This window comes from Chroicocephalus ridibundus, chromosome 1 (genome assembly GCF_963924245.1).
Source record: "Chroicocephalus ridibundus chromosome 1, bChrRid1.1, whole genome shotgun sequence".
In the NCBI taxonomy this organism is placed as follows: domain Eukaryota; kingdom Metazoa; phylum Chordata; class Aves; order Charadriiformes; family Laridae; genus Chroicocephalus; species Chroicocephalus ridibundus.
Window position 1 is genome coordinate 218750055 of NC_086284.1, and position 17087 is coordinate 218767141.

Consider the following 17087-nt stretch of genomic DNA (forward strand, 5'->3'; position numbering starts at 1 on the left):
CTCCTCCTCCATGTGCCCATACTCAAAGGCCTCCTTCACCCATATCAGAGCAAACCAGAGATGCTGCAGTGGTTTAGGCAACCCCTCGGGTCAAACCCCGTTTTGGGATCAAGGAGGTCCCACGCCCATCTGGTGAGGAAAGGATTCAGGCAGTGTAACCCAACAGGCATTGAGCATCTGGCCAAAAATGCACTCCTGCTGTGTGAAGATGTACCCACATTCACACACACAGGGTCATGGCTAGATAAACCAAGCTGATTTCCAGCAGTGACCAGGGGTAGAGTTATCCCGTGTTCCTCAGGACAGACAGCACCAAGAACGTGGTGGCCTCGCCGAGGGTTACGTCAGGAGCTGAGCCCTAAGTAGGAGGGTGAGATGCACTTCAGGCTGCAGATACACCTGGAGGGAACCATGAGAGACTCCTCCTGGAATGTCCAGCCCTGCTCCTGCGATGTCCTATCCTGCTCCTGGGACGTCCTTTCCTGCTCTGACTTGGGCCAGGTGGGGCTGTGTTCACGTAGAGGCAGCCTCCCTGTCTTAAGCCTAGATCAGATTTTAAAACTTACGTTTCTGGCCTTTGGGACATCCCATGTCCATGAGTTTCTTGCTTTCATGTATGCTGCATGGAAAATAAAACCATTGTCCATTGGCAATGTGACAGTCTCATTGGTGCCTCTAAGTCCCGGCATTACGCCATGTAGTGTCACCTCTCTCCTCAGCTGTCCCAAGTCCTCCAGGACATCCATCAGCCCCACATCATGTAACAGCCTCAGCATCTCTCATGAATTTTTGCCACCTACTGCTCTTATCCCTGTTTTAGAGAAGGGACGCTGAGGAACAGAGAAGTCGCCTCTCCCACCAGTGTGCCAGCAGCGAACAGGTCCTGCGCTCCTCTCTGGCAGCGGGACCCAGCTCCATGGGGCAGGCTGGGGACACCTCTGGTCTCTGCACTGACCATGGCTTGGGGTCAGGGAGGGGGATGCTCCAAAATTCAGACATGGCAGGAGGGTAGGTGGGTTGTGTTTTCAGGAGCCAGCACTGCCATGGAGCCTTCAGAGCCTGGCTTTCTCATGGCATCAATGCTGGAGAAGCCGTCCCAGCCCCACGGCCAAGGCAGCAGCCCCCTCCTGCAACTCCTGTCCGTCCCCAGGAGTTTCAACAGATGTGCTGTTTGCATTTGGAAAAAGGGGGATGGAAAGTAGAAAGCACATTTCCAGTCCTGAAGATTGAAAAGAAAGTCTTAAAAATGAGCCTCATTCTTTAAAGAAATAAAACCAGATACTCTTCCAAAACAAACAAACAAACAAAAAAAAACCCCACTATTCAAAGCTCTTTTCCTGATTTCACAGAAAGCGCTCTTAGACACCACGGGGAAAGCAATGCTGCATGAGTAGTTAAAAGCCAAAGAAACTCCAAAGTCCATGGGTCTGCAGGTGCAAGTCACTCCAAGCACCTGGATTACCCCACATGGCTGCTGCTCCCAGGGCAGAAACACCTGAACCCTCTGCCAGCAGGTGCTGGCAGGAGGAGGAGGAGGCCCTTCAGCAGAGATCCCAGCTCTGCCTGCTATAAAAGGCCCAAGAGGGAGGTGGACAAGGTGTGCCCTCAGGGAGGTGGTTGTGATTGTGGTGAGGAGCCCAGGTGGTTCAGAGCCATGGTGAGTAGCTGTGGGGCTTGGTTTTGCTCCCTGAGAGCCATGGCTGGTCCTTCCTAGCTCTGGAGGAGGATGGAGCTGGAGGGAGCTTTTCTTTCCAGCTCAGGGAAGGTGTCTTGCCCTTGGCTGTGGGTTTCCTTGGGGGTGAAGTGGTTGTGGGTTATGGAGGAGCATATGGTGGGCCCTGGAGAAGGGGCTTCTGGGGGTGCAGAGCTTGTGCTTGCGAGCTGCCCTCTGGAGCTGGGTTGGCCTTGCAAGCCTGGTTTGCACCTCTTCCTGGCCTGGGGAAGACTATCCTGCTGCAACAGCTTCAGATCTGCCTGTTCCCCTGTAGGAAGATACTTTAAAGGTCTTGGTGGGGTTAAATGGTGACATAGCTCAGTCTTGGATCAGATAGGTGCCCATCTGGATCTGCTGTGAAGCTGGGGCAGATGTGGAGCAGGGGATGAAGGTCTCCCCTTGCGGAGATTGGCTCAGCATTCCTGTTCTGGCCCTGGGCTGGTGGGTGGCTGTGGCTGTCACGGAACTGTTTGTGTCAGAAGAGAAGTGCAGTGGTGGCTGAGGACTGATCCATTAGACTTCAACCCTCGGGGCAGGACCCTCTGCTCTTGTGTAGGCTGTTGCTTCCCTATTTCTGTGCTTTGTAGGGATCCTGCTGGGCCAAGCTTCTCGCGACAAAAGTTGAGAGTTGCTCTGCTGGGTCTCCAGCAGCCCAGTGTCCTGCCCAGGCCACAGCAGGCAGACTAAACTTTTGGTAACCCCATTTGAGACTTCCCTACCTTGTAGCTCAGGGCTTCCTGAACTGGATGTGGGTTTTTTCCCCAGTAAGCCTCAGTGGAAGTCTCTAGTCCAGCCTCCCTGAACCCCGAAGCTTGGTTTTCACAGCCTCCTGGGCCAAGGAGTTCAAGAGCTCAACCACACTTTCTGCATGAGAACTCCTCCTTTCGCTTCAAGCCAAGAGCGGTTGATTCATGGGACAACTGCTAGTCTTGTATGGAGAAGATAAAGAATTGGTCCCTACCCATCCTAGCTGGGATCCTCTCTAGCTGTCTCCAGCTAGCTAGAGATTCTCTGTGGCTGCATCTGGTCTAAACGGAGATGAGAAACTACTCTGATAGTCAATACTCAAAGCTCAGCATTGCAGGCTTCTACCGTCGGAGAGAGGCAGAGGTCGTCTGCTGCTGCTGCCCATGTGGGTGGGGAGAAGTCTGCCCCTACCACCCTGGGAAGGGCCTGGGGGGAGTGTTGGCACTGCTGCCTAAGGCTGGCTGGGCTGAATCATTCCCTCCTCCCCAGGTGAAGTACCTGGGAAGGCTGTCTGTGCCCTGTCTTCTGCCCCAAGGCAAGATCAGCAGAGTCAAGAGAAGAAACCATGAGCAGTTGGACTCGACAGCTGTCACGTGCTGGGCTTGGTGGCCTGCTCCTGGGAACAGGGCTGTCCAGGAATGGAATGAGAGTGCTGGGATGCAGAGGGACTTACCGCAATGCCCTAATCTCTGCCTTTGTGGGAGATAAAGCGTCTCGTCAGAGAGACGTTGCTAGTTCAGCAGCTCTTGGGTGCCACCAAGCTGGGTTAGTGCTCCTGTTGGTTGTTGGCTGTGTGCTCTATAAAGACACCCAGAAGTGCCAGCCTTAGTCTAACTTGTCAGAGCACGTTCATAACCTCCTCTTTTCTCCTGCCCCCACGCAGAGGGAGTGCATTTCTGTCCACATCGGCCAGGCTGGCGTCCAGATGGGCAATTCTTGTTGGGAACTGTATTGCCTGGAGCATGGTATCAAGCCAGATGGCATCATCTCCCCCACTGCATCCCCAGGGCAAACAGACTCTTCCTTTGGGACCTTCTTCAGTGATACAGGCTCAGGGAAGTATGTGCCCAGAGCAATATTTGTTGACCTGGAGCCTTCTGTCATTGGTAAGTCATGGAAGGTCTCCAAACCTCTTGAGGGGAGCAGGGGTGGGGAATACCTTCTCTGCCCTGAGGTGTTGTGTTGGCCACCTAAACTGGTAGAAAGGCTACCAGCTTCCACGTGAAACTGCATCTAAATTAGTGCAATTAACTTGGCAGACAGTGGATCTTGTGCCAGTGACCCTCATGAGATCCCATCTTCCTCCAGATGAGATCAGGACTGGGACCTACCGCACACTCTTCCACCCGGAGCAGCTCATTAATGGCAAAGAAGATGCTGCCAACAACTATGCTCGGGGCCACTACAGCATTGGGAAGGAGATCATTGACTTGGTTGTTGACAGGGCTCGGAAAATGGTAACAACTCTGTAGAGGGTCTTCTGCATTAGTGCTCTGGTTACTGTTGCCTTGGCCATCAAGAGATGCAATGGGGGGAAGAATATCTTGGTCAGCTTGACCACGCCACTGTGGTCTGGAGCAACATGGTGGGATTCATGTGGGTGTGTGTCTTGCTGGTTGGGACTGAAGGAGTAAACAAGTGACTGAAGATGCCATCTTAGTGGCCTTCAGACTCTTCCTAATCTTCTTGACTGCTACTGTCATGGGTATCTATTTGACCCTGTATGACATTCTCTCGGGCCAGGCCTTTCTTCCTGGTTAAATGGGAGATGATTTAAAAGCAGCTGCATTTGCTGTGTCTAAGAGATCTCACCTGTTAGAAGTGGAAGCCGTGGGGGGGAGAAAACAAAAAGATGTGTTAAACTTGATGGTTAAACACAGTATTTTAGCTTAACTGAAGTCCAATGAGACCAGAATAGCTCCACTCACTCGGTCCTTCTGGTCTTTTCCTTGGGGCTGCAGGCTGACCAGTGCAGTGGACTGCAAGGGTTCCTGGTCTTCCACAGCTTTGGGGGAGGCACAGGCTCCGGGTTCACCTCCCTCCTCATGGAACGGCTCTCCGTGGAGTACAGCAAGAAGTCCAAGCTGGAGTTCTCTGTGTATCCAGCCCCACAGGTCTCCACAGCAGTGGTGGAGCCCTACAACTCCATCCTCACCACACACACCACCCTGGAGCACTCAGACTGCTCCTTCATGGTGGACAATGAGGCCATCTATGACATCTGTAACCGCAACCTGGACATCGAGCGTCCCACCTACACCAACCTCAACAGGCTGATTGGGCAGATAGTCTCATCCATCACCGCCTCCTTAAGATTTAACGGTGCTTTGAATGTTGACCTGACTGAGTTTCAGACCAACCTGGTGCCCTACCCACGGATACACTTCCCACTCACCACCTATGCACCCATCATCTCTGCAGAGAAAGCCTACCACGAGCAGCTGTCGGTGCCAGAGATCACCAATGCTTGCTTTGAGTTCTCCAACCAGATGGTGAAATGTGACCCGCGCCGTGGCAAGTACATGGCATGCTGCCTGCTGTACCGGGGCGATGTGGTGCCCAAGGATGTGAACGCAGCCATTGCAGCCATCAAAACACGCCGGTCGATCCAGTTTGTGGACTGGTGCCCCACGGGCTTCAAGGTGGGTATCAACTACCAACCTCCCACGGTGGTGCCCGGGGGAGACCTGGCCAAGGTGCAGCGGGCTGTCTGCATGCTGAGCAACACCACGGCCATTGCGGAGGCGTGGGCCCGCCTGGACCACAAGTTTGACCTGATGTATGCCAAGCGAGCCTTTGTGCACTGGTACGTGGGGGAGGGCATGGAGGAGGGGGAGTTCTCAGAGGCCAGAGAGGACCTGGCTGCCTTGGAGAAGGATTATGAGGAGGTTGGAAGGGACTCGGCAGATGGAGGGGAGTGTGATGAGGAATAGTATTTTTCACCTGTTGGAAGACAGTTTGGATGAAGCTTTTTGGATGCTACTCTTGCAATTCCTTCCAGAGAACGGAGTTGTGGGCTGGGTCTGAGGAATGGTGACTTGGATACTCTACAGCTTGGCCAAAAGCAACTCTTTGGTCAAGACCTGTGTATGCAGAAAGCTGGCTGAATAAATGGTGACCAGCAAAACCTCTTCTCCTGTCTTGATGTGTGACCTAACTAGATCATGGGAGAGGTAGGGGGTGGTAGCTGCAGAATGGTTCCCATGTTTCCTTGGTCACTGTGGTCCTACCCATAGGGCTTTCCTGCTTGTAGGTGCTGGGATGAGCCCAGGTAACTGGGGTGGGTGACAGCATAGTGTGACCCTTTGCCCTGGGGTGGAACTGCCATGTTAAAACTGACACTGGGGTGATGATCCCACTTGGGCACTGGCTCCTGGTGGCCTCTCTGTGTGCTCAGTCGCAGTTGGCTCTGGGTGTTCTGTGCTGCTCTCTGCTCCAAGGCACACCAGGGAGTGGGATCAGGCTTCTCTGGTCCCCTGCTGCCGTGCAGAGCCCTGCTAAAGCAATCTGTGTCCAGCTGCCAGGACTGGGATTGCCTGGAATTTCAACTGGGCTCAAGGATGAGAAATGAAATAGCTCTGCTGTCTGTCAGACCCCTGCAAAGGCAGCCAAACCATGTCCTAGCTCCAAGTCATAAAGCAAGGAGCCATCTCCCCAGTTAGACTTCTTACCTCTTGTGCTGGGTGATGGCTGTGCCCCAGACATGATGCTAGAATTCCTGCAGACAGATAATGAGCTGAAAAAGGAGATTTAATTGATCTCTGTAGGTTCCTTGGACTGGAGCAGGTTATTTCTCCACTGGGGACTCTCCTGCCAGTAAGTGATCCAAGAAAAGGAGCTGGCTGGGCTATGGTGGGCAAGCTGGGTCTGCAGTCAGGCTGTGATTGAAGGGCTGACAGTGTTGGCTCTGGGTTGCACTGGAAGAGGGTTTGAACAACCTGAGGCAAGAGCGGTGGGAGGTGGTTATTATTAAAGCCTGTCTCCACTTGCCATCACTCAGCTGGGCTCCTGGGGGTGACAATCTCCCAAGGTGGGAGCTCCTGGGGGCTGTCTCACCTCCAGCTGCCCTCTGCTTGGGGGAGCCATGCTGTTGGGACTGGCGGACTGGCAATGTGATGGCTGCAGAAGAGGGAAGGAGCAATTCTGTATCTGGCGGGGCCAGGAGGCTCAAAGGAGGTACAGTTTTATGTGCTGGGAAATGCCTCTCTGCAGAGGGCTGAGGTAGACCTCAAAGTGATGCTCAAACCTCCCTCCAGAGAGAAAAAAGAACAGGGTGGGGAGGAGAGAGAGGACAAAGCAGAAAAAAAGTAGTTCAGGCAGGTGGAACAGCAGCTCTGCCTTCCCCTCCTGGGTACTGGGCCAGCACCTGAGTGAGTGTTATGTGATTATTTTATATTTTTTTTGGTGGGGTGAGCTCTTCTTCTGCTCATTGCAGATGTCCTGGTATAGGGAACTTGTTTTGGAGTTCGTGGTCTGACCTCCTTGTGGCATGCAGTCAAGGCAGATCATCTCAATGCTCACTAGTGCAGGGCTGCAGGAGAGAGTCTCAGCCACTGTACCAAGCTTGGTGGCCTGAGGTCACAGCTAGACAGTCTGATTTTTCTGACACTGGAAATGTTTAACCTCCATGGATCTGTCAAACACTCTGCTTTCTTGGAGGGTCAACCTCCTGCTCACAAAAAGTACTTTTTGGGGTTGTCTTTTTCTTTTTTTTTTTTCTTCTCATTTTCAATCTCCTGGTGTACCCACTAGCTCTTGAAGGCGGAGAGCTGGTGTGAGCTGGTGCACAGCTCTTACCCATGCTGGAAGTGGAGGAAAGGTCCAGCTGTTAGTCGGGTTGTGAACACATGCATCTCTGCAGCCACACCACTGTCCTGTCCACTGCCTTGAAGGCCTTGCAGCTCCATCAGAGCATTTTCGTGAATGTTCATGAGCTTCGGGCTCATCTCCTTGCAATGGCAGCAGGATCCTTTCTATCACATCTGTGTGCAACGGCCTGGAATTGATGATGGAGTGAGACAATTTGTCCCCCAGCCAGATGAAGACCAAGTCCCTCTGTGCTGAGCAACCACCCTGCTAAGCAGCCTTATCACCCCTGACCCCAGAAGGACCATGCACAGCTTTCCGCAGCCTGCTCTGGACACAGCTCTCTTCTTGCATCAGGCCATGGGATGGAAGCAAGAAGGAGCGGATGCTGCTGGATCAGGGCTGGATAGCACTAAGGAAGAGGGAACTTGCCCAAAACCTTGTGAGAAGTCAGTGGCAGAGCTCTACAGGCACCTCAAGCCTCCTCTCTACAGGACAACGATGAACAAATCTGCCTTGGCCCCTGTGGTCTACCCTTATTGCAATAATGAACTAGTGAATGAGTGGTGGTGGATGGGCTGGAGCAACATGGTGGAAACATAGATCCTTCAGGCTGCTCCATGTGTTGCTGTTTGGTGGGCACTTTTTTTATGACCAGCTTTGCTATTCCAGCACACAGGTAGGCACGATAAAGCTGAAGCTGTGCAAAGAAACCCGTGCTGCTCTTGGGCATGGATCTGGAGTATCCGCTGCTCATGGAGAGGACAAAGCATTGCCTATGGACATTGAGCTGGAGATGCCAACTCCACAAAAACCATGGGTTTGCTCTTCCTCCAAGGAAAATCCTTTCCTTCTCTCCCTCACTGCATCTGTGGGAGGGCAGAAGCAGGTCAGTGTTAATGGACATACCAGAGTAATCGATTTCAGTAATAAACAGCTGCTCCAACTACATCAGCTTTGGTGCTGTGCTGGTTGCTTTCCAAGCTTCAGAAACACATGGATGCGCTCCTGCCCTTGCTCAGCCACACTGGGTTGGCGCGGAGCTCCAAGTGGGAGCGATGCTCGCCTTGTGTCCACACCAGGCTGCTGCCACCCACATTTTGGGGGGGATTGAACCAGTGTCTTCCAGCCCCAGCTGTCTATGGGAAATGGAGCCACCAGGGAGAGATGGCGGCCCTCAAGGCCATGCTTGGAAACTTCCCAGCACAAGTACCTGTGGGTACAGAGACAGACGTCATCTTTGCTCTTTTGGAAAGTATCTTTGAGCCCTGAACAGTCTCATTTCTGGCAAACAGAGCAGTTACTGTTCCCCTGTGAGGGGTGTTGTCAGTGCTAGGGGTATGGGCTGGGGACAATCAAGTGGAAACCTGGGAGGTGGGTTGTCCCTGTCCCCAGGAATCAGGGTGTAGAAAATGACCAATTAGGGTGTATGAGAGGAGACCTACTGAGCACCAAAGACTTTGGGTTGACCTGTTTTGGGGTGTCTCAATGGGTTCCATCAGCACAGCAAAGATAAAAGAGAGGACCATCCCCAGAAGGAGCAGCCTCAAAGGGTAGTCTGATGCTCAGCCTCCTTGACAGCAATGGGACATGCCTAACACTTTATCTCAGGCAATCTCAGAGCAGTGAGTTGAGCACAGAGGAGGCTTCAGACCAACAGGGATCTTCCTAGGAGTCCATCTACTGCCCACTCATGCTGTCAACACCCCAGAATTTTGGGCTAACTACAGTCAACAATAAGCTCTGGGTTCCTTCCACTTCCATCTCCCAAGTACAGGACACAGCAATACGTCCCCATCCCTCAAACCATCCCTGGATGTACCTCCCCAGGCATCGCTTTGGGAACATCTCCAGAATCATCCCCCCCGTCAGGCGAGAGGGCAGCTGTAGCTCCAGGGCATAGGGGAAGTCTGGAGAGAAACACTGACTCCATTTTGAGACAGAGCCCAGCACTGAGATAAAAGTGGACATGGGGCTATGGTATATAAAAACCAAAGTGTGATGCAACAGCCATGTGCAGGGCACCTGGAGACTCAACACAGCATGGAGCCAGTCGTTCCCCTGTCCCACAGCCTTAGGAACCCTCCCCATATCTTATCGGGGCATTTCATTGCTTTTCCTCCTGAGTCACCCCATCAGACGGACCTGGCTCACCTCCCTGGGGCAAACTCCAACCCCAGGCTCTCGGGGCTGGTTTCACAATCACACCACCTCGACTTCTGAGCAAGACCCCAGCCCAGAGCTACAGCACTGCCCCAGCAGCTGGGACTTGCTCAGACATCGAGTAAGCTTCACCAGAGACAGTGAGGAGGGAAGAACCCCACCAGGAAGGTGCTCTTTACTCAGGTATCGCTCCCCAATTGGCGCTGGTCAAACTGGGGATTTCCTGCCTGCTCCCAGACATGCTTCCTCTGGGCTACTCTTCAGGGTCAGAAGAGCAGCATCCAGCTCCAGACAGACAAGTGCCTGCAGGATATAGGGCATTTCCCTCACAGCAATAATTATGGTTGATGATCTTCACAGATGGCCCACCCAGAGCACACCCTTAGCAGCGTTTGCAGTTCTCCCGCTGCAGTAGGGACCTCCCCTTACAAACAACCTGATTAAACCCAAAGAACTCAAAGCAAAACAAAAAAATGTCTTTATTCAAATACAAAAAAAAAAAAGTTGCATAGAAGTGTACAGGTACATTTCTAATTAAAAGGTGCTTTTACAGTAAAAGCCAGAGCAAAGGTTTGCCATTTCAGCCAAAGCAGGCAGCTTGCCGCATTCCCCTGGACTAGGAACCAGGATGCTCTGCCCAGGCAGGATGCGTCCCCAACACTAAGCCAGGCACCTATTCAGCTTCACTCATCGATAAACAACAGCGTGATAAAGCTCGAGACACCCATGCTACAGAAGTGCGCTATGAGCACATAGACTATGCAAGCAGAAAAGGTATAATAGGTCAAACGGTAGCATTGAGGTTCAAGGTAATCCTTTGGCACCTCCAGGCACTCAAGACCAGTTTAGCCTGACAACAGAGGGTTTGTATTTCATCTGAGGTTTGACTTGATTAAAAACAGACTGCAGTTTGTTAATACTCATCCTCATCAGCCTCGTCTTCTTCTCCATCTGCCGAGTCCCTTCCAACCTCCTCATAATCCTTCTCCAAGGCAGCCAGGTCCTCCCTGGCCTCTGAGAACTCCCCCTCCTCCATGCCCTCCCCCACGTACCAGTGCACAAAGGCTCGCTTGGCATACATCAGGTCAAACTTGTGGTCCAGGCGGGCCCACGCCTCCGCAATGGCCGTGGTGTTGCTCAGCATGCAGACAGCCCGCTGCACCTTGGCCAGGTCTCCCCCGGGCACCACCGTGGGAGGTTGGTAGTTGATACCCACCTTGAAGCCCGTGGGGCACCAGTCCACAAACTGGATCGACCGGCGTGTTTTGATGGCTGCAATGGCTGCGTTCACATCCTTGGGCACCACATCGCCCCGGTACAGCAGGCAGCATGCCATGTACTTGCCACGGCGCGGGTCACATTTCACCATCTGGTTGGAGAACTCAAAGCAAGCATTGGTGATCTCTGGCACCGACAGCTGCTCGTGGTAGGCTTTCTCTGCAGAGATGATGGGTGCATAGGTGGTGAGTGGGAAGTGTATCCGTGGGTAGGGCACCAGGTTGGTCTGGAATTCAATCAGGTCAACATTCAAAGCACCGTTAAATCTTAAGGAGGCAGTGACCGACGAGACTATCTGCCCAATCAGCCTGTTGAGGTTGGTGTAGGTGGGACGCTCGATGTCCAGGTTGCGGTTACAGATGTCATAGATGGCTTCGTTGTCCACCATGAAGGAGCAGTCTGAGTGCTCCAGGGTGGTGTGTGTGGTGAGGATGGAGTTGTAGGGCTCCACCACTGCCGTGGAGACCTGTGGGGCTGGATACACAGAGAACTCCAGCTTGGACTTCTTGCTGTACTCCACGGAGAGCCGTTCCATGAGGAGGGAGGTGAACCCGGAGCCTGTACCTCCCCCAAAGCTGTGGAAGACCAGGAACCCTTGCAGTCCACTGCACTGGTCAGCCTGCAGCAGAATAATGTATATTGACCTCTCTTTGTTAAGGACTGGAATAAATATCCCAAGTAATACAGCAATAAATTCTGTTTAGAGCACTTACTGGCCAGAGTGCCCCAATCCCTGGAATGGATTCACTCAGTATGTCACTCTCCTGAGCATCTGAACTATACATGTGTTAAGCAATTACAGCATTTCCATGGACCTGCCATAGGTAAATCTGCGTGGTAGGATGGAGACTCTTGGCAAGTTGTTCCATTATTTCATGGATAATTAGCTCAATGCATACCTCTGCACCTGAGAGGGGATGGGAGCTAGCGTGTGGGTCCTAGACCCTTAGGAGACATCTCAAAAAACATTTCACTGACAGGCATCCAAGTATTTTGTTACAATCCTGCTTCACTCCTATCAAATGTGGAGTTTGGTCTACCCAGCTGGGCTAACAATTGTCCATTAAGAATTAATATTTGCAGTTGCACAACCAGGGAGTGGCTTCCCTGTGATCAAAAGTCCTTCTCTTCTGCCTCTTAGGTCTAGTAGTGTGTCACTTCACACATACATGATATATAACAACAGTTGCTTTTAGGCCAGATATACACGTTCAAATGGCCCCTTGCTTTACTGAGCCCCAAATCTAATCACGGCAACAATGGCCGCCGTTGGAGCTCACATAGAGGTGTTTTTCTTTTAAGACTTTTACCCCAAACCCAAAGTTTAATTGTATTTCCACGGTGTGTCATTTTACGGGAAAGACTGTCTTTATTCTTACCATTTTACGAATTCTGCTGAGGACAGTGTCTATAATCTCCTTCCCAATGGTGTAATGGCCACGGGCATAGTTGTTGGCAGCATCTTCCTTGCCACTGATGAGCTGCTCCGGGTGGAAAAGCGCATGGTAGGGGCCAGTCCTGATCTCATCTACACAAGGAGGAGCAGTCATGGAGAGCAGCACACAGTTACAGGTTCTAGACATTAGTGTGACAGAGTAAAACACGCGGCAAATCTACCAGGACCCCACATAAGATGACAGTCATGGCATGGTTAGTTCAGACTGGGAATAATGGAAGGGGTAAGAATAACCCTGTCCAGGCTAATTTGTCTAGGTCCTACTATAAATCCTCCATCTTCACCCAGCAGCCAATTTAAACCAGATTACATTAGGATCTCAAGAAGTTAGGACACTGCCTATGTTTCCAAAATTATTGTAGGATTATAGTTACCACATGCAGCTTGTGTTTCTGCTTGTTGCAAAGCATCTTGAGGTGGCTGGAAGCACCACCTCCATCCTCTGCTCTACAGCACACGGAAGAGGAGACAGAGTGTTGTCAGTGTGTTGACATTTCTGCTAGATATATCCAACCCGGCTTCAGGCACCTTATGAAAACAGGCATTAGGAGCAGTTTCTCTAGGCTCCATGCAGTCAACGAGGTTGGAGACATCTCCAGCAGGTATTTAAACCCACTCAGTCTCAATATTAGATACATTTTGTATTCTACTGGCTTGCTCACTAGGTTTCCAATTTAGTGCCTTGATAAGGTGCCTAAAAATTAAGTGGAACCAAAACAAAAGTCTGCATTCCTTCCATTACATGAAATAATGAGTCACACATCCTAGATGATAAGATAGGAGCAAACACCCAAGTAAAGCCTAGAAGGCAGAAGCAGGTAGATGGATGCAGGTGGTTGGGAGTCATTTCTGCCTCAAGCAAAAAAAAAGAATTTGTTTTCTAGGAAGGTACTCCAAATTAAAGTGCCATGATCAAGTCAAAACCCCAGAGATCACTAATGGAGCTGGAAGGAGAAGTAGACAGCTTGCAGTAGCAAGGCACCCAGTTTCCACACAACCACGAAATTTGTGGTACCCATCTGCCCAAAGATGCTTCGCAGGTGGCATTAAAACCCAATGTGCCACATCAGGTAATAGCATGGTGGAATTCAGAGCCACTGAGGTTAATAAACTCATGCCACTTCACACCTGCTGAGGATCCTGCTCAAGACAGCAGGTCTCTTAAAAGGAGGGACCAACTAAAGACAAATCAGTGTAATAAGAGTAATGGGTTTGTCACTCCCAGGTCCATTTGGAAATGCAAACTCTGTCTCCTTCTGATGGCTGGAGACATTTTACTGGAGCAGAGGAGTGGGAGCTGCTGGCCAATATGGGCAGCAGCACAAGTCCTAAGGAAACAAGGATCAGGAGTCATGGTTAGAGATGCCACAACACCCAACTGCCCCACTATTACCGATGACAGTGGGCTCCAAGTCTATGAACACTGCTCGGGGCACGTGCTTCCCAGACGCTGTCTCACAGAAGAAGGTCTCAAAAGAAGAATCCACTTGTTCAGACTTCGGCTCCACAGGTTTCACCTGCTTGGGGCCAGGAATCGTCCCATCCGCCTGGATCCCGTGCTCGAGGCAGTACAGCTCCCAGCAGGCATTGCCCATCTGCACGCCAGCCTGCCCGATGTGGATGGAAATGCACTCCCTCTGGAAGGGGAAATGGCTTGTTAAGGCGATTTTTAGACATCCTGTCACTTAGCACTAGCCCCCACGGCTCTTGTTTGAGCCATTTGCTACTGTGGATGATGAGGGAAACAGGCGGCTTCCGCCCACCGCCAGGAGTTGGAGCAAGGATCAAACCATGATCTGCTGGGCAGCTGGACACAGCCGAGCCGCACACGTAGCATCCTTCGGAAGGGCTCTCCCAGCCCAGGGGAGGAGGAAGGAAGGAGGTGATGGGCTTCATGATGAGGCAGGAAGCAGCTGAGCAGCGCTGGCTCCTCAGTCAGTGCTCAACTGGCCCTGCCATGGAGCGGAGCAGCTGTCAGTCCCCTGGGTCCCAGAGAAATGGGGCATCAGGGACAACAGCTCTGGGCTCCTTGATCCAAAAAAGCTCTGTACCAAAGCAGGGAGAAGCCAAGCTTGGGAAACCCACAGCCAAGCTGGGAGTCACAGCAGGAAACGAGGCTGGAGGAAACCAGCAGATGCCTGGGGCCAAAACAAGGGCAGACTGACACCTGGGGAGAGGCTCCAAGTCCTTCTTTAACCAGGTCACCCTCCAGGAGCCTCTAACTCTAAGGCAGTATTGGAGGCACTGGTGTCTTCTAGAGACTCTCTGGTGACTTTTGATGGTTGCACTCTTCCCATGGTAATTGGCATCTCTGCTGTTTCCACTACCCCAAGATCAAAGCAATGACAGAGGCTCATGTCTCTGCTCCCAAGCGGAGACTCCCAATTACTGCCATGCAAGGCATTGGGGCGGTGATGCTTCCCAAGGGATCACCATGAAAGGGTGAAAGGGAGCTGGTGATCCCACCTGGGGGTGGCAAGCAGTGTCGCTGATCCCATTATTTGTAGCATTGATGGGCTGTTTGGTTCGTTTCACCCCAGTCCTACCCAGAGCTGGGGATCTCCACGGGTAAGCCCAGCTCCCCTGCTCCAAGTAGCCCACCTCGAGCAGAGCGTAACAAATGTCACCGACAACCCAGTTGTCTCAGGGCTGAGAGGACACTCTGTGTGTGACCACCCCTAGGCATAACTATCCTGCTGGAGGGACTCTGTCCCTTGAAAGTCACTACCCTCTAAGTAGTGCCAGGCAGTCCTGGGCACCAACCACTTGTGGCAATAGCCATCGGGAGAAGGACGCAATGCAACTTCTCCCATCTTAGTCTCCAAGCATGGATGTGCCAAGACACTTCTCAGCCCTCAAGCAACTCCAATGGCCACAGCATGCCCAGGTCATCCACCATAAAGCTAGACACCAACTGGATGAAGACTCCTCGTACCCCAGAGGGACACCAACCCCTTTACCCACAGCTGGCTAAACACCGCTTAATCCCAGTCTGGGCCGAGACCACCAGTTCTGCTGAGTGTGGAGGTTGTGTTTAAGTCCTGCCTCTCCGAGTTGATATTTGCACTATGTGGGAAATGCTGACTGCCATTTGCCCATCCCTCTCCGCAAGATGGTTGCAATAGCTCCTCACCACAATTTGCAAGGGTGAAGTGACACAATTTGTCACCGCAGCCGCTCCTCCGGCACTGGCTGGGACAGCTGCTGCGCTCGCTACCCTCTCCCAGCTCCCCAGTCCCAGCACCTGCTTCAAGGGAGCACTGGTATTTTCAGCCCAGAGCACAGGGAATGGGAATAAAAAAAAAAAAAGGGGGGGGGGCTGGTGGAAAGAAAAACGTTCAACTTTTTTCTGCAGGTTTTTTCCCCCACGTCAAATATGGCAGGAGGTTTTTTGAGATCCCAGATCTCCAACATTTGCATCAAGATGAACTGCATTTTACAGACCCTGGCTATAGGCAGCCTATTGTTGTCCAGCTGATTTTCCCATTGGAAATACCATGTAAATGTTTAACTGTTTTATAGCCAGGACAGACTCCAGAAGTCAGCAGATAGATAAAAGGAAAAGTTCAAAAGCTGACTCGCCAGGCGTTACTTTGAAGTTTGCTTCCATTTGCAACATGCAAAGGGACACCACCACATTTTCCAACATGTTACTTTCTTGCACTCACAATATGTGACAGTTGTGTTATTCTTTACAAAAAGTTTCAACTAGATCAGCCAGCACTGCTCAGGGTTGCAGTTTTTCTAGTAACCAGATCAATCCGCTTCAGTTTCACAGCTGCAAAGCCTTCAGAGCAAAGAGTCAATTAAAAAGCTAGAAGGAAAGGGGGACTTTATGCATTTAATATCTAATCCCAAGGGTCTGTAGCAGACAAAGGCAACATGGCAGCTCACTCCTAAGGAGAAAGAAAAAAAAAACCAACCCTAAAGGTCTCTGCAAGTTGCACTAGTTGCTCGTGGCAGTGTTAAGAGTCCAAGTGTTAAACTTTGGGAAAAGGGCCAACAGCATCAAAATTTAAACTTTAGTCTATCACATAGTTGTGTATCAAGATGTGCTGGTTCCCCCCCAGAAAAGTAAAACCCAACTTGCATTAAAGAGGCAGAAACTTTGCAACTCTACAGACCCCACCTCAGGAGCTGCAAACTCAGAGTGAAAAGCAGCAAGAGGCCACTTAAATAGCTCTCCTCCAACCAAGTCCCTCACTTTTCCCTTATAAGGAGCAAACATGGAATCAATGAACCAGAAGGTAATCAGCAATCAAACAAAGCTGCTTGTAATTAACATCCCCAAGAGAAAGGAGAGAGGAAAAAAAGAGCAAGCTGTTTAGCTCAGTACGCTTGGAAAATATACAGGCTATATTTTAAGTTTAGACTAATACAAATAGAAGGCATGCTCTTACCATGGTGAGACTGGAGGCTTGCTAAGATCTAAGCAAAACAGCTGCTGCCCCTGCCTCTCCCTGCAACTTTATAGCCCAGGAAGGCTTGACTCCACCTGAATATAAAGAAGCTTTCTGCTAGCTTAAAGGAACAGAGCTCCTTTTCCTTTGCATCCCTAGGAACAGCAAGGGACAAAATGGTCTGTTAGCGTCTAACCAGTGTGATTTCTGTGACTAAACAGCCTTGGCAACAGTGCGATAGGAACTTTTTTCTTTTTTTTCTTTTTTTTTCTTTTTTTTTTAATGACCCTCGACTGCGGGAGGAGTAGGTGCCAAAATTTAGGCGTGGTTAAAAAGAAGGAAACTCTGGGGGAGTTTGTGTGCCCCCATATGATTCACTTTATCCAGCAGAAACAATCTGCCCCTTATCGTTATTCAGAGCACTGCCACTGATATGCTGTGTCTTGTCTATTTTTAGAGACCATCACAATTCTTGGTCTTTTTGCCGTATCCCCACTGACCTTCGGGGCAATCTGCTGACTCC

General features: G+C 51.2%; 2 protein-coding genes across 3 annotated transcripts; one reads left to right on the forward strand and one right to left on the reverse strand.

Annotated features, from left to right (window-relative positions):
* Positions 1-1070: 1070 nt before the first annotated feature.
* On the forward strand, positions 1071-5394 carry LOC134510421 (tubulin alpha-3 chain). 2 transcript variants are annotated; one of them, XM_063323722.1, is made up of 4 exons: positions 1071-1093; positions 3347-3567; positions 3770-3918; positions 4423-5394. In XM_063323722.1, exons 1-4 carry the CDS (start codon positions 1071-1073, stop codon positions 5392-5394), a joined length of 1365 nt encoding a protein of 454 aa, XP_063179792.1. The 2 variants fall into 2 exon arrangements, with proteins under 2 accessions (XP_063179792.1, XP_063179793.1); XM_063323723.1 differs by lacking the exon at positions 1071-1093 and adding an exon at positions 2461-2478 and having other exon boundaries at positions 3345-3567.
* Positions 5395-10343: 4949 nt separating this feature from the next.
* Positions 10344-13774, reverse strand: LOC134510423 (tubulin alpha-3 chain-like). The gene is made up of 3 exons (XM_063323724.1): positions 13558-13774; positions 12088-12236; positions 10344-11327 (listed from the first exon to the last, which is right to left on the reverse strand). The coding sequence occupies exons 1-3, from the start codon at positions 13757-13759 to the stop codon at positions 10344-10346; spliced, it is 1335 nt and encodes a 444-aa protein (XP_063179794.1). The 5' UTR covers positions 13760-13774.
* Between the last annotated feature and the right edge of the window lie 3313 nt (positions 13775-17087).